The sequence below is a fragment of the Arvicanthis niloticus genome, chromosome 17, assembly GCF_011762505.2.
Source record: "Arvicanthis niloticus isolate mArvNil1 chromosome 17, mArvNil1.pat.X, whole genome shotgun sequence".
Classification (NCBI taxonomy): domain Eukaryota; kingdom Metazoa; phylum Chordata; class Mammalia; order Rodentia; family Muridae; genus Arvicanthis; species Arvicanthis niloticus.
In genome coordinates this window covers 33,850,045-33,866,517 of record NC_047674.1, presented here as the reverse complement: position 1 = coordinate 33,866,517, position 16,473 = coordinate 33,850,045, and the positions used below count along the sequence as shown (strand labels likewise).

At 44.0% G+C, this 16,473-nt stretch overlaps 2 protein-coding genes across 15 annotated transcripts in view; one reads left to right on the top strand and one right to left on the bottom strand.

Moving 5' to 3' along the window:
* Positions 1 to 1,443, bottom strand: part of Bend6 (BEN domain containing 6) — a 66,783-nt gene extending 65,340 nt beyond the window's left edge. The window contains exon 1 of one of the 3 annotated variants that reach the window (XR_013104658.1): positions 1,216 to 1,413. The gene's annotated coding sequence lies outside the window, so the exon portion shown is untranslated. Of the gene's footprint in view, positions 1 to 1,215 lie in introns of all 3 variants that reach the window. The other 2 variants (XM_034521884.2, XM_034521885.2) reach the window with 2 other exon arrangements.
* A 462-nt stretch (positions 1,444 to 1,905) lies between these two features.
* Dst (dystonin) overlaps positions 1,906 to 16,473 on the top strand; it is a 385,515-nt gene continuing 370,947 nt past the window's right edge. For all 12 annotated transcript variants that reach the window (XM_076915117.1, XM_076915116.1, XM_076915122.1 and 9 more), the window contains exons 1-2: positions 1,906 to 2,101; positions 2,651 to 2,685. In XM_076915117.1, coding sequence (XP_076771232.1) covers positions 1,921 to 2,101; positions 2,651 to 2,685 — 216 coding nt within the window. In that variant the 5' untranslated portion in view covers positions 1,906 to 1,920. The remainder of the gene's footprint in view (positions 2,102 to 2,650; positions 2,686 to 16,473) is intronic.

Here is a 16,473-nt window from a genome sequence, read left to right as displayed (position 1 = left end):
CAGGAGTCCTTCAGCTGTGTGCACATGAGACAGAGCTTCCAGGCAGCTCTTCTGACTGCCAGGGACCTGTGAAGCTTGTTTGGCACCCAGGGCTCCCCGCAGTCTGACATTCAAGAGTTTCACCTTCCTCAGTGTCCGGAAGCAAGGTCCCTTCCCTCCTCAGTCCCAAACAACAGAATGAGCGGCATATAATAGCAATCTGTATTTGTTTTCAGGAGACCAACATGCAAATAAGAGCACACATCCCGTGCCTTCCATACTTATGAATCTGGCATCAGGCTAAGCAACATCTTTCTGCAGTTCTTTTAATGCTCACACTTGATACTATATAGTCCACCTTAACAGCCACTAATGGCTACGCGTTTTTGCAAAACTGAACAGTTGGTTTCATATAGTTAGACAACAATACACGCATTCCTATCGATTCTTCAATTGACTTTCAGAATTTTACCAATTATTTAGTCTTCAAGCCAGTTACTAGAAATTGCACAAATATGGTAATATTTCATTTGTCATATGTCATATAATTAATTAAAAAAATACAAGTCAATGAGAGAAAACGAATCATTCAACCCTTAGAGGGAAAGCCAGTATGCCTTAGGGGCAAGCAGGGCAGAGCACTGCACTGGCCCGCTAAGGCCGCAACATGCTGCAGGCTGCCGCTGCAGCTTTGGCTTTCTCGCCAGGTGGCAGAGGCCCTCCGCAAAAGAGCACACCGCAGCGTTCACGCCTTGCCTTCTTCGTTGGCACCGGATCAGGGACCACTGTCAAGTGTCCAATAGACAACTACGATATAGTTTTGTTTTTTTTTTCCGGATAGTAACGGAATGTAAGGGGGCTGGAAAACCGCAAAGAGGAGAAGGGTGTGTACCCGAATGTGACCGATCACCGTTGGCTGATAGTGCCTAAAAAATTCTCCTGCAGTATCTACAGACCAATCAATCACCAACTTCCTTCATCTTTCATCATGTCAGATCCTTACATCTGAAATCACCTCTCCCTACAAAGGCCAATAAATGAATCAGGGTTCTATGACCGTGGCAGAGCTCACGTCTGGGCTGAGAATCAGCACCAAGTTTGGGGGTTACGGTAGAGTGCAAGCCTGCAGACCCCGGCGTGCCTTCCCTAAGATGGGACCAGCTTGGAAATGGCCCTTCCAGGTGCTCGCGCCTCAGTGTGCAGGGACTACCCCCGCCCCCAAACCAAATAGCTCACCCTGCTGCATCCTCCGAGCCCCAGCTTCGGGCGGGCTCAGGGAGGCGGGAGCCCGGGTTCCCCCCCCGGCTCCTTGGCGCCCCCTGACGTCGGCCTCCAGCAGAAGGTCCGCGGAGGCTTGCACAGGCGAAACCCGGGGGTCCCCGCGCACCGCCGCCCGGCGCGTGGCCTGGCGGGCCGCGCGCGCACCGAGCCGACCTGAGGGAGGGCGCGCGCCGCTCGGTCCCGGTCCCAGCCATGCGCGCGCGCCCGCGCCGCTGCCGCCGCAGCCCGTGACGTCACCCACCGAGCCCCCCGCCGGCTCGCCGCGCCCCGCCCCGCCCCACGTGCTCCGGCTTCAGGACGCCGAGGCCCCGGGCGGCCACCCGATGATGCTCCAAGCCGGCTGCGTCCCGGGCGGGGCTGAGCCCGAGGGCTGCGCGCGGGCTGGGGCGCCTGCGGAGGGAGGGGCGCGGCTCCCGCCGCCGCGCCGCGTGCTGAGTCATGGCGAGAGCTGCCCGCTGCTCTCCATCAGTCGTTCCGGGGCCGGCGCGGGGTGTGCAGCCATTGGGCCGCGCGCGGGACCGCGAGCGCCGGGCTTGACGCGCTGAGCCGCGCTCGCCCGTGTCTGCCGCGCCCGCCCCGCGTCCCGCGCCCCGCGCCCCGCGCCCAGCGCGCTCTGCAGCCTCAGCCCCGCGCCGCACGGCCCCCCGCCTCGCCCGCACCATGATCGCCGCCGCTTTCCTCGTTCTGCTGAGACCCTACAGCATCCAATGTGCTCTCTTCCTCTTGTTGCTCCTGCTGGGCACCATCGCCACCATCATCTTCTTCTGCTGCTGGCACCGCAAGCTCCAGAAAGGGAGACATCCGATGAAATCGGTCTTTTCGGGTCGTTCCAGAAGCCGAGGTGAGACACGCCGCCGCCGGGTTCTTCTGGGCAGAAGAGAGGTTCAAACCTCCTCTGCCTCTCCTGACCCCCTCGGTGTCCACTCCTCAAGCTAAGCGCATTCATTTATTTAACACAACCTGGCCCTTTGACCTCACTTCCATCCTCTGGTCACCAGGTTTGGATAACCGCGGAGATTTGGAGGTCCTGGAAGGAAGGAAGGATCAGACTCTTAGGGTCAGTTTGCTAGAGCCCAGAAGGTAATTGTAGCGGAGTCCTGGGCTGAGGCACTCTTAACCTTTACCCAACCTTTGTTGGAGCTTATGGATAAAAAAGTAAGGCGTGATGATTTGGGCTTCCCCCTCCCAACTTTGCTGGAACTTCTTGCAGAGAAATCACCTTAGAGACAGATGGTCCAATACTCTCTCCGCCCCGCCCCAATATGCCCACCGAATAGGAGAGAGACACCTAGAAGGTGCTTTTCCCGAATCCAGGTAAGTGATCAGTAGTAACTCTGCAGGCTGAGAACAAGGAGTTAATGAAGTCTCCTTTCCCCTCTTTTCTCCCCAGATGCTGCTCTGAGATCTCATCACTTTCGTTCTGAGGTAATTTATTTAGTGCACACTCTCAAGGTCAGAGTAGCTTTCTTTCCTGACTACCAGCATTAATCAAATGCGTGTTAAAAAACCAGTAGGACACCTAATGGGAAGCTTGCAGTCCCTAAACCCAAAGGGACATGCTTCTTAAGCAATTCTCTGGTCAAGCCTGGGGAGCATTATAAGTGAGAGAGTGTGTGTGTGTGTGTGTGTGTGTGTGTGTGTGTGTGTGTGTGGTGTAGTGGAGTTTGCTTTACAAGAGGTGGGAGGGGCAGCCCCTAAAAGAGCCATAGGCCTTAGAGAATTTAGGCTGGGAATGGATATCAGTTTAGCTTACAATCTGTGCTTGTGGTGGAAGCACTTCCTGGTTGCTCACGGAGGTTGGTAGCTGCGTGCTTTGATAAACCACAGTGTAAACCTCTTAGGACGTAATTGCAAATGAGTTTGAACCATATTCCAGTTTAGACTGCGGGTGACTTTCCTATGGTCCTAAGAAGTTGCCCATGACATTTTTTTACATGATAGTAATGTTGATGAAGACACACCAGAGTGTGTACTTAGTATCTGTTCTAGACGATCCCTCTAGAGTAAGAGACAGACTGGACGCTGCCAGTGCACGAAACTGCAGGAGAACCAGCTCCAGTTAGAACAAGACACAAGCTCTGCCTGACCCACTGGGTTTCCAGATGCCCACTTCAAGTTCTATCTCTTTAGGAGAAATTTATTTAGCTGCAAATACCCGGGCATAGAGGTTATTTTATGATGCAGCTTCTTCATCTTAGCAAAGCATTGTGGTGTCTAGTCCCCTACTGCAAGCGTGTTATTTACCTCAAGTTACTTGACATCTTGTTTGACTTGTTCATCGGAGGTTTTATTGCCCCCTGGATTCCTTGCTAGATGGTGATTATTTAAGCTTAACTGCGTTAGCGTAATGTTACTATGTTGCATGCTGAGTAACTCTATTGGATGCACACGGGAAGTGAGAGCTCTGTGCTAGTTAAGATTTATGAGAGAATAGCTTCCAACCTCAGCAGGCCTGGATCTAGCTTTATACTAACTAGTGGGGGGGTGGGGGTAGAGGAGGTGGGGGTGGGGGGATGTGGGAGTGTGGAAAAACATTTGTGCCAAAACGGCCAACAGTACCCTGTAGGGCTATATGTGGAAATTATTTTTAAAAATTATATAAAGAATAATTAGTTCGTAGAGGTATTTAGTTGTGGGATTTTGTAAAACTGAACTAAAAATTGCCAGGTGTGGTGGTGCACACCTTTGACTCCCACACATGGAGGCAGAGGCAAGGGTTGTCTGTGAGTTTTGAGGCCAGCCTGGTCTACATAAGTGAGTTCCAGGACAGCCAGAGCTACCTTGTAAGACCCTGTCTCAAAGAAAAGAAAAAGAAGGAAGAAAAAGGAAGAAGACAAGAGAAAGAAAAATATGTAAAAATTAAGATATATTTGTAATGAAGTCTTTAGAAAATTAGGTCAGGTTTGTGGAGTACACATGAACTAGATCTTGTGGAACAGTCTTTGGAGAGCAAAGTAGAATTTAAATAAAACAAAAAGTAAATAGTGGGCAAGGCACAAATATTAAGATGTAGGGGATTGACTTGAAAAAGATTCACCAGCGATATGCAGATAAATGATAGAATAACTCTGCTGTGAGCTTGCCCTGGACATTTTGGCTTAAGCATGTCGGGAGCATGTGGGACGTGGCTGTGTCTTTGTGGTTTTTTTTTTTTTTTTTTTTTGCTAAAATTTTCTCTTGAGCTGATTGGTTCAGAAGTCTGGGAGTATCGGTTCACTGCCTTATCTTGTTCTGTAAGATTGCTGGTATAGTTTGAAATCCTGGTGTAGACTTGTTGCTTGCTAGCCTGTGAGCTCCTGGGGACAGAGCCTACGTCTCTTGTGACACCACTATCTGGCCTCATATGGAATGGGTTCTTAATAAATATTTATGGGGTGAATGAAAACGGTCTCTGGGTAGGCAAATAGGACTCAGATGTGACAGAAAGGGAAACTGCACATCCTTAGAACATGGCTTACAATTTAGCAGTGCTTATTTACCTGTCCCAGGCTTTTAAATTAGAGAGTTTGACTTGTGTTTTTGCTTTTTAAATAGGGTCTCACTGTGTAGCCCTGGCTGTCTTAGAACTCACTATGTGGATCAGGCTGGCCTCGAACTCACAGAGCATCTGTTCCAGTTTCTTGATTAACTGGCTTTTCCCAAAGCTTTAAAAAAAAGTATCTTAGTGTTTGTAGTAAAAAGGTACTCATTGTAACAAAAAGATTCTGTTAGCTTTTCTTCTTTTCTTTTTTTCCTTTTTTCCCCCCCCAATAAAATAAAAGGTATCCAGGTTAATTTGTTGGTGGGCTGATAAGCAGAGGATACTATTTTATATGTGGAAATTCATAAACTGGGTTGCACAAGAATGTCTTATTTCATCATTGTTTTATATTTACCACAAACAGAGCATTTCCCCTTAAGCAAAACGCAGATGTATTTTTTCCACTCCCTCTTAGAACATTATTTCTGCCAACATTTTTCTCCGTAAGGAAGACCTCCACATGTACTTGGATTGAAGCATATCTAATAAGTTAGAGTGGACACAATGAATATTATTTATTCCTGCTGCGTGTGTATGTGTTTTAAAGCAGCTGCTGCAAAATATTATTATCAAAGCAAATGCTTTGATTTCTGGCAAGTCCTAATCACCTCGGACTGAGTTCTTAGTGCTTTCTGTTCCCTGTGCCAATCTTAGTAAGTGGATAATTCGCTTTCAGCGTTTCTGTGCTGGTCAAATGAGAAGTATGGGGGTTGTGGGGGGGAGGATCTGCTGACTCACTTTGAAACCTGAGCAAGCTATGGGAAAGTCCTGGAATTGATGAAGTTTGGAAAACATTTTGCTGTTTCACCTGGCAGAGGACATTGTTTCTGCCACCCAAGCCCCCAGGAGGGCATCAGCCAGGAAAGGAGATTTGGGGGTGTTCTGTCCATGGTGGTCAGATTCATACTTCCTAAGAGGAAAACTTGGCATTGAGGCTCCATAGAATCGGTGGCTCCAGCCCTGCATCTGAAGAGCTGTGGTCCCTTTTTTCCTCGTGTGTATAGAATGGCACATTCCTTCAATCCAATCTCTTTGTAGCAGCTAGAAATCAGTAATCCTATAAGGTGCTTTAGGTCTCTGGTCACTGCCAGTGCTTTCTTTCCAAATACTTGCCAAGTTCTGAGCTTTTAAACAAGCCTTTAAAATTTAATAACAACATAAGGGAAAGTGAAATTAACCTGTCTAGCAGCGCCTGACCATAGAAACTAGAGATGGAATGGTTCAATTAGGTAGACATATGTGAATTGTTTGCCTACTTAAAAATTTGAAGCGTGTGTGCTTGTGTGTGTGTGTGTGCTTGCGTGCGCGTAGTAAAGAGTTATTGAAGCGATTTCCAATTGATGAAGGACAGTCTAGAAACCATATGTGCATCCTGGGTTCTAGCTGTCTGGCATCTTCAAGGTACACTTTTCTGAGGACTTCCAGTGTGACTGTGAACAGTGGTAAACTGTTCCCTGAGGTTCCTGTGGTGAAAGTCAGGCGGCCACAGTTGTGTTTCCGAGGAAATTTCAGAGAGAGAGATACAGGCAGCTGTGACACCGTCCTATTGTAAAGGAGACTCTTGGTGCACTGCCCTGCTTCGAATGAAGCCAGTTATAATGCCTTCGAGAGTCCCAGAGTGGATGGTGCTAAGTGGCCCCTTTTCATCGGCTGGGAGAATAAGGGTGCCTTGTTTGTTTAAAGGAGTGAGATCCCTCTTTCAGGATCTGAGTAAATATCTTTTCTTCCTGCTTCAGGCAAAGAGAACAAGACTTAGCTCACATTAAGCAATTCCTGAAGAGTCACAGAAAAAGAGACAGGGGTGGCGGGACAAGAACTCTAACTACACTTTGTCTTCTTTTGCTGCTAACTAACCTGTGTCACTCAGAACCCATACAGAGATACTCAGAACCCAAAATTCTCACTGAAACAGAAGAATTAAGAGGAGTGTTTTTAGTGCACAGTTGCTTTAAAATTGGATAGACAAGCTTGTTATTTGTTCCCCGTACCCACCTTTAACCAAGGTCTTCTAGATGAAATGTGGGAATCCACTCAAAACCTCTGCTCTCATTAAATACCCAAGTGTCCCTTTCCCAGACTCTAGAGGTTTGGTCAGCAAAATAACCATATTACATAGTTTCTCATGACACGTGCATGTTTCATTAGGAATTACCCAGTTTATATATATATATATATATATATATCTCCCATATATACATACATATATGCAAATATTTAACTTTTATGTTTTATGTAAAATATAAGTTTAAATTTTAAAAAACTGAAAAAAAATCAGGGGAAAATAATGCTTTATTATTGAGCTGTTCTTCATAATTAGGCTATTGGTATAAATAAATTTTTGTCTGCCGTCATTCTAGGTCCAGATTAATTTATACTAATTAAGCCAGTCATGAGTAGTGACTGTACACACGATATGGTGTTCATTTAGTGTGACCCAATTATTTTCAGAGTAAACACATCAATCTTTTCTGTATGAAGTACAGTTTTAGATAGACGCTGGGGCTGATGAAGGTGCTGGAGTGTACTCATGCCCACACTATTTTAAGTCTCTCTGGAGTCTCTGATGACATCTTACAGTCACTGGCTCTTCTGTTACAGTAACTGAACTGTGTGCTGTTTGCAACAGTGAGTCACAAATGTAGCAAAAGCAGGAGAGATGGCCGGCATGCCAGTGTGCAGTACAGCTGGTGCCTATGTAAAGATGACAGATCAGTCCAAGAAACTTATCTTACCATTCCAGCAGAGCCATTTACCCAGTGTTAACAAAGCAACTGCTGGGGAACGAAACAAAAGACACACCTCCAAAAGATTAGAATGAGGTAACTCCTACTTTATCACGTGTCTAAACAAAAGCGTAGTCCAAGTTCAAATTTGTCCAATGTTTACACTGAAATACACGAGCCTATGGTTGGGGGATGGGGTGGGGGTGGGTAGAACAGAGACAGTCTAACCATGAGTGCTGGTGTATTGAAAGGGCTGTGTGTATGGAAGTTCACAGCTCTGTTCAGAACTTACAAGGTCTGCACTGGCTTGCTGCACCACCTCTCAGGCTCTCAGCTTTTCACTGGCAGCATGATCTCATTGCAGGCAGTGTTTCTACAGGATACACAGTGCCACCCTGCCAAGGCGTCATGTGGAACATCCTGGATTGGGCCAGGTGGTGGGGATGCAGTGAGGGAGGGAGGCACAACAAAAATTACGGGCAGAAAAAGAATGGTTGGACTAGTGGCGTTGAAGTGGTAGACGGCGGTGTGATGGCATGCTGAAGTACAGAAGCTAGACAGTAGCTGAATCAGCAGGAGCAAAAGCAGGCGGCACACCCTGGCTTCCATGGCTCAGTGTCTGACTAGAGAGTAAAGGACTCTTGAGGTTTCCTGGAGGACTATGGAGCTGGGAATATAAGTGGGTGAATGCTAACTACCATAAGAATGAGTTTTGTACACTACCTTATAGCCTTGATACAGCTACTTGATTTGCACTTAGGAGGGTGCCTGCTGTGAGCCTCTAAGGGACACAAAAATCACTTTTAAATTTCTTCTCGAGCAACTGTAACAAAGCAGTTTGGCTGCTCCTTCTTCATCTCCAGGAAGAATGAAAAGACATGGCTTGTGCTGCAGAGCATTTGAGCAGACATAGGGGGCTGGGCCTTTCTGCTTACTAGGATGCTGAGATTTGGAAGAGCGTCATGGTTTGTGGTTCAAGGATCGGGTATCATTGGGTTATATCCTACCTGTAGATACCATCTGTTTAAAGATAGATAGATAGATAGATAGATAGATAGATAGATAGATAGATAGAGAATGTGTGTCTGTGTGAGACAGTATGTGTGTGTGTGTGTGTGTGTGTGTGTGTGTGAGAGAGAGAGAGAGAGAGAGAGAGAGAGAGAGAGAGAGAGAAGAGAGAGAGAGAGAATGTGTGAGTGTATGTCTGTCAGTGTGGGTGGGTGAGTGATGGTGGTGGTGGTCATGATGATAGTGCCGATGGTGCTGATGATGGTGTTGGTGGTGGTGCTGATGGTGCTGATGGTGGTGATGATGGTGTTGGTGGTGGTGCTGATGGTGGTGCTGATGGTGTTGGTGGTGGTGATGATGATGGTGGTAGTCCTGGAATTTAAACCTAGGACCTCAGTGTTTTACCACTGAGCTTACATTCCTCATGTGTTTGGTATATCATTACAGATTCTAATGCAGAATGTATAAAATGGCAGATAGTTATCATTTACAAAAACATTTTTATCGGGTATGGAGTGCGTTAAAGTGTTTTTTTTTTTCCATTTTTAAAAAGTTAGCATAAAAGTGGCTTTTGCTGTACATTTTCATATATGTTTATCATCATACTTGGTTCTAATATGTCCCTCTTCCACTGCCCTCCCCCGTGCCCCTTGTACTACAGTTTTAAATACCTGAAATTTGTGTTTTAGCTTTTCAATATCTTGCCGGAAAATTCCTCTCATAGCCTTTGTCAGCTAACACTTCAGACAAGGAGTTACTATATCTAGACTATATCAAGAACTGCAAAACTTAAATACTTCCCAAACCCAACAGATGTGCCAGGGATCTTGACAGTTGGCAAAAGAAGAATCCCAAATGAATGGCCAGTGATACTTTAAAAAGTAGTCGGCATCTCTAGCCATCGCATAAACGAAAACCACATTGGCATTTCATCTTACCCAAGCTAGGATGACCACTGTCAGGAAAACCAAACAATAACAAATGCTGGGGAGAATGTGTGGGAAGAAGAGCCTTTCCCCACTGTTGGCGGGGGTGTGAATGCAAACACTAGAGAGATCAGTGTGGGGGCTTCTCAAACAATTAGAAGCAGAACAGTCAGCTGCAGTGGAATGACAGAACTCCATCACTCCTGGGCAAACACCCGAAGGGGACTCACATCCCACCACAAAGACACCTGCACACCCATGCTCACCGCTGTTCTTTTCACTATAGGATGTGTCACAGTCACCGGCCTCTTGCTGCAAGGTGACACCATGACCCCAATGTTTAACTGGGGACTTGCTTACAGTTCAGAGGGTTAGTCCGTGGCCATCATGGTGGGGACCGTGGCAGTAGGCAGGCTTGATGCTGGAGCAATAGCTGAGCGCTTACACCTGAGCCTCCTACAAGCAGGAGGAGTCAGAAAGAGTGCACAGGGAACGGAGTGAGTCTTTTGAAGCCTCCAAGCCTGCCCCCAGTGACACACCTCCTCCAGCAAGGCCCTGTCTCCTAATCCTTCCTAAAGGGTTCACCAACTAAGGATTAAGTCGGCAAACACATGAGGCTGGGGCCGTTCTCACTCAAACTGTCACAGACCTTTTGTTACCTGTCAATCCTCAGGAGAGTCTGGTTTCTGCTGTTGCTCCTTAACAGCACACACAGAAGCTCAACAGGAAGTGCCAAACCACTGGGTCAGATTTTTCAGTTTTGGTTTAACTGCTGGGTCCAGTATTTGGCTCATTCTTTCTCCAGCTTTTTTCCTGGTTTTTGGAAAAACCCTTTAATGATCCCACCCCAATTTTTTCTCACCCCGATTCCCTTATTTTGGGCACTGGTTCTCTTCCTACTTCCATGTCTTGTTTTGTTTGTTTTTTAAAACTGATTTGTTGAGAGCTAATTTACAAACCATATAGCTTATCTATTCAAAGTGTAGTTGTTTTCAGAAAATTTATGGTTGAACAGACATGCACAATTAACCTTTGAATGTCCATCACACCAAAGGGAAACCCATGCTGGCTGGCTGGCTGTTCTCTTATTGTCTCCTTTGCTCTCTGGAAGCTGTCTCCTTCTGTCTTAGATTTGCTGGACCTCACTTCTTTTCCCTTCAGATTTTCTTTGGCGACTTTCTCCACAGGAACTGTTTGACTCTATCTTCATGTAACAGCCACTTGGAAATCGGTAGCTCACCTCACTCATTCCTGGCCTCCAGATCAGGAGTCAGCCATCTTTTTGCTTGTATTTGTGCGGATGTCCCCATAGCTTGTTGAAATGAACTCTGTAAGAAACTGAATGTCTCAATTCATCACTGTATCTGCGCTTACCTTCCCACTGTCGCTCAGGTTGCTTCTCAGCCCCTCTACCCTATCTTATTTAAGTGTCTGGATTCTGCCTTTCTTACTCTCATCCAGCTTCTTGCCTTGAGCCGTGTCATAAGCCTCTGACAATCCCCTTTGCATCCCCTCTGCAATCTATTTACACTAACTGAATAAGGTTCATTCTAAAAAAAATAAACTTTAAGACCCCCCTCATCAGTCCTGGAGACAATTTTAGTCTAGTAACTAAAAGCCCACACAAAATGGAGCGTTAGTGAGCATGCTTATGTTCTTAGGAGGTCAAAGGTCACTGTGGGCTTACTTCAGTTCTACTTTGCCTTTGTTGGTCTTTGGGACAAACTTGCCTTCCCTCAGTGTCGTGGTTTGAGTATGCTTGGCCCAGGGAGTGGCACTATTTGGAGGTATGGCCTTGTTGGAGTAGGTGTGTCACTGTGGGTGTGGGCTTAAGACCCTCATCCTAGCTGCCTGGAAGTCAGTCTTCCACTAGCAGTCTTCAGATGAAGATGTAGAACTCTCAGCTCTGCCTGCACCATGCCTGCCTGGATGCTGTCATGCTCCTTTGATGATACTGGACTAAATCTCTGAACCTGTGAGCCAGCCCCAATTAAATGTTGTCCTTATAAGAGTTGCCTTGGTCATGGTGTCTGTTCACAGCAGTAAAACCCTAACTAAGACACTCAGATTTGCAGTATGGTGATGGAGTTCCAGATGTGTAAGAAAGGATGGAAGAAAAGAAGGGGGAAGGGAAGGGACAGAGCCAGCCAACAGTGTACATCTGGAAAGAGGTATTTGCTTGACAATCTTCAGTTAACTTGCAGCTTGCTTTTCACTGGCCAGCCTCACAAGGCCACGTCTTTCTGCAGAAGATGCTTAGATGTGAAATTTGATTCTTTCATAGCATCTGCAGGCGAGGCTGCCAAGAGAGTGTTGGGTGAACCACCAGCCACTCTTCCCTTTCTAAGATCCATTCTCTTCAAGGTCTAGTCTCCCACTGTCTACACTTCCTGTACTGTCCCTTTAAGATCATAATTATTGCTCATGGTGCTTCCTGTTGAGGAAAACCTTTCCATTTCCTCTGTTCTGTGACTCCTACAGAAACAAAGTTATTCAACCAACAAATGACCACTCTTCAAGCCCAGTTCATAACTGCTCAAAACCCAGGTCATCTCTTGAGGTAACTTTCTTGTCTCTTTTCTCAGAATAATTGGTGAATTTTTTTGCTGGAGCTTTCTGTTGTTTCTCCTAACAATACTCCAAGAGTCTGGAAGGCAGTCTAACTTCCACCTCACATCTCAGTGGCCAGGACAGAGTGAAGTTCACTGAATGTGAATGAATGAGTGTTTGAGGTGTTCTGTACGTCGTTTTAAATGCTTAGTTCTTACAGATTTTGTAATTTTCCAAATATTCTATTTCCTTTTTTTTCCTTGAAGGATAAAAGAAGGATGATTACCCTTAGATAACAGTAAGTCAAATAAAACCTCTTGAAAAATCTCACCAAGAGAATGGGTCAATGAGAAGATGGAACATCTGCGGTTGACATAGGGAATAATTGGAAATATCCATCAAAGTGGCAGACAGAATAGTGAGAACGTCCAAGTGGAAATTCTAAGACATAAACACCTGCGTGGAAAGATGAACTCTATAGGCAATGGCATAGAAAGATTAGAAGAATATGGTTCTAAAAGCAGAGAAAGTATTTTCAAAAGAACCTAATAGAAACATTCCCATCGTTAGAGAAAGAAATTTCAACCTAGATGCAAGAAGTCTTTAGAAAATCAAATATAGAAGGCCATGTTAACCCTCAGCATAATACTAGTGGGCACTTTTAATAACCTATGATTACAGACTGGCAAGCTGTCATAACTAAGAGTCAGTAAAGAAATATCTGAATTAAGTGACACTTATGATTGAATGGACTTAACAGACATCTACAGGACTTTATACCCAAACAATGAGAATACTCATTTTCTCAGCAACCATAAAGCATTATCCAAAATCGGTCACACATAAGAACATAAAGTCTCAACAAATACAAGGAAATTAAAACAGCCCCCCCAGCCCCCAGTTTTTTTCTTTTTCAAGACAAAGTCTCACTGTGTAGCTCTAGCTATTCTGGAACTCACTGAGCCTGGCCTCAAACCCACAAAGATCTACTTGCCTCTGTCTCACAAGTGCTGGGAATAAAGATGAGCTTCTATGCCTGGCTCTAAAATAATCTGTATCCTATCTGATCACAATGTAATAATAAAACAAATTAACAGACAGAGAAACACTTGCGTGAACACAAACACATGCGATTAAACACATCCCTATAGAATGATGAATGGGTCCTAGGGAAATCCAAGAAGAGAATACATTTTTATTTACAACAAATTGAAAATTATAAGACAATGCACCCAGACCTATGGGATATAGGAAAGGCAGTCCAATAGCTCTGAGTGTGCACATCAAGAAACAAGAGAGGTGCCAAATAAATAACTTACTGGTACACTTTAGGCCCCTTGGGGAGGGGAAGAGGAACAAGCCTGACCTGTCAGTAGACAGAAATCAGGAAAATCAGGATAGAAATTAATGAAATGGAAATAAAACAGTGTAAGGAACTGGCAAAATACACAGTTGGTCAATGAAACGAAAACAAGATCAAACCCTTAGTTGATTAGTTTTGGTTTATCAACTGAGCACAACCTTGAGTCACCTGAGAAGATCGTCTTAATGAGGGATTACTTACACTGTGTTGGCATGGCTATGGGGCATCATCTTAATTGAGTTCATTGATGCACAAAGACCCAGCCCACAGTGAGCAGCGCCCGTTCTGTAGACAGGAGGTCCTGTACTACGGAAGATGGAAAAATTAAACTGAGTATGAGTGGGTTCATTTTTCTGCTCTGATGGACTGCACCATGGAACTGTGAGGCAAAATAAATCTTTTCTCTCGAGGTGCTTTTAGGCAGCGTATTTTACCACAGCAGCAGAAATGATAATAGGACAAAAGAGAATAGCTAAATTAATAAAAAATAATTACAGCAAGGGAGTCATTACCACAGATACTAATGAAGTTATAAGAGTTACTGGGTGACATGTTTAAACATCTACTTTACTAAGTTGCACAATTTAAAGAAATGAATGCATTTCTAGATGCAGATGACCTACCAAAATTAACCAACACAAGAGAAACAATTTTTAAAGATGTATAATAAGCAGTCAGATTAAAATAGTAATTTAAAATGTCCTGACTGCTTCCTGTTGAGGCTGCCAGTGGAGAAGAGCAGCCAAGGCCCTGTATTATCCCCCAACAAGAGCCACAAGGTAACAAGGCACAGCCAAGGCCCACAGGCACCTCACCCAGCACACCAAGTTCCTGAGGGACATGATCCAGGAGGTTTGCAGCATCATGCCCTACCACTGGTGCACCATGAAGTTGTTCAAGGTATTCAAGGGCAAGTCTGTGGTCAAGTTCATCAAGAAGAGGGTGGGCATGCACATTCACACTGAGAGAAAGAGGGAGGCAATGGCCAAGAATGACCCATGTCCCGTCCCACCTCATAAACAGGCTGCACAGATAGATGATAGATGGATAGATAGATAGATAGATAGATGATAGGTAGATAGATAGATGATAGATAGGTAGATAAGTAGATGATAGAGGGGTAGATAAGTAGGTAGTTAGGTAAATAAGTAGATAGGAGATAGGTAGATAGGTTGATAAGTAGGTAGATAGGTAGATAATAGGTAGGTAGGTAGATAAGTAGATAGATAGATAGATAGATAGATAGACTGACAGACAGACAGTCCTGATTAAAACACAGGCCCAGATGAGTTTATGGTAAATTATCTGACTTTTAATGAAGACCATTACCAGTGCTTCTAAAAGGATTCCATAGACTAGAAAGGGAAGGAGTACCACCCATCTGTTTATGAAACTGCATTATACTGACATCCAAACCAAGTAAACACACAACACAAAAGAAAATTGGGGACCTATTTCCCTGTTGAGTATAGACACAAAAAATTTCAAGAAAAATATCAAAAAGACCATTCACCATGATAGAGTTGGCTTTGTTCCAGACATGTGAGATGGTCCAATATGTGTAAATCAGTAAATGGAATGAATTACATAAATGTCTCCAGGGAAAGACAGAATGTCTAAATAAGCACAGAGAATATTTTGACAAAATCAAGCATCCCTCCATGAGGAAGGGATTTCCCTGAGGAAGCTCAGATTGAAGGGACATACTTCATCATAGTAAAGGCTACACATGATACCCTATAGTCAGTGTTACAGTGAATAGGAGAAAACTCGATTTCCACTAAAATCAGGAACAAGTCAAGGATGCTTGCTTCTCCACTCCCCTTAGTATAGTATTGGAGTTCTTAGCTAGAGCAATAAGATGAGGGAAGTAAATAAAAAGGCTACAGATTCGAAAGGAAGATGTCAGAGTACAATATTGGGAAGTGTCATGAGTGTACACATAGGAGACCCTAAGGACTCCACCAGGAGACTCTCAGATCTGGCAAACACTTTCAGCAAAGTTGGCTGGATACAAAGTTAACTTACAGAGATCAGTAGCTTTCCTATGTACCCATATCAAATCCACCAAGAAAGAAATTAAGAAAGCAGCCCCATTCAAAGTACTTAGAAAATAAGATAAACCAATAAATACTTTGGAATGTACTTAGGCAAAGAAGCGAAGGACCTCTATAGGGAAAATATTGAAACATTGAAGAAAGACTTGAGGAAGAGGCTAGGAGCAGTGGCTAGCCTTGGACAACATACATAGTTTGAGATTATTCTGTAAAAAATCCCTGACTCTTTTAGATTTATGTCATCAAATTTATCAATAATCTCATTCAAATGGTTCCTCATGGCACTTTTATGATCTGTCTACTTCCTCTAGACTGCCATTTTGTCTTATAATCTGTCGACATCACTAGAAGTGATGTAACCAATGACTCAGTGTTCACCTGAAAGGCCCTGGCCTTTTTTTTTTTTTTTCTTTTTAATTGAAGGGATTTTTATATACTGTAGTAATTTTGAAAAGAAAGGTCAATACATAGCGCTTTCATTTTAAACTGTAATCTCCCCCCAAAAAAACCTAGGTTAAGTATATGTGGTATTATATACTGGTTTGTGTTTTAAGCAATTTCCCTTTTAGCTGATAGTTGCCATTCAGTTCCAATGCCTGGATTTATGTTTTGCTTATAGTCACATTCATGACAAAGGGTACCACATGGTGATCTTAAGAGAAATGATAGGGCCAGTTTTTATGCATATTATATGCATCTGTGCTGGGTGACGGCCCAGTGCTGTGCTTTGCTGATTAATCTGTTCGTATAGATTTAAACATATGTTGAGATAACTGAAGAACATAAGAAATATCAAAATAAATTTAACGTGTCACTTATTGCTCTTATCTTTTAAATACTTATAATTGTTAAAAGCACAAATTATACCTTCTTACAGAGTTAATGATGGATATAATGTGGATATAGACTAATAGAGAATAAGAAATCAAATGAACTCCCTCTGAGTGGAAGGATTCTATTTTACAAAGTGCGATAATGTTAAGGATGCAGATTTCAACTCAAGAAAAAAAAAAAAAGAAGATAATGTGAAGCCAGTGAGTAAATACAAATAGAATTCTAAAATATC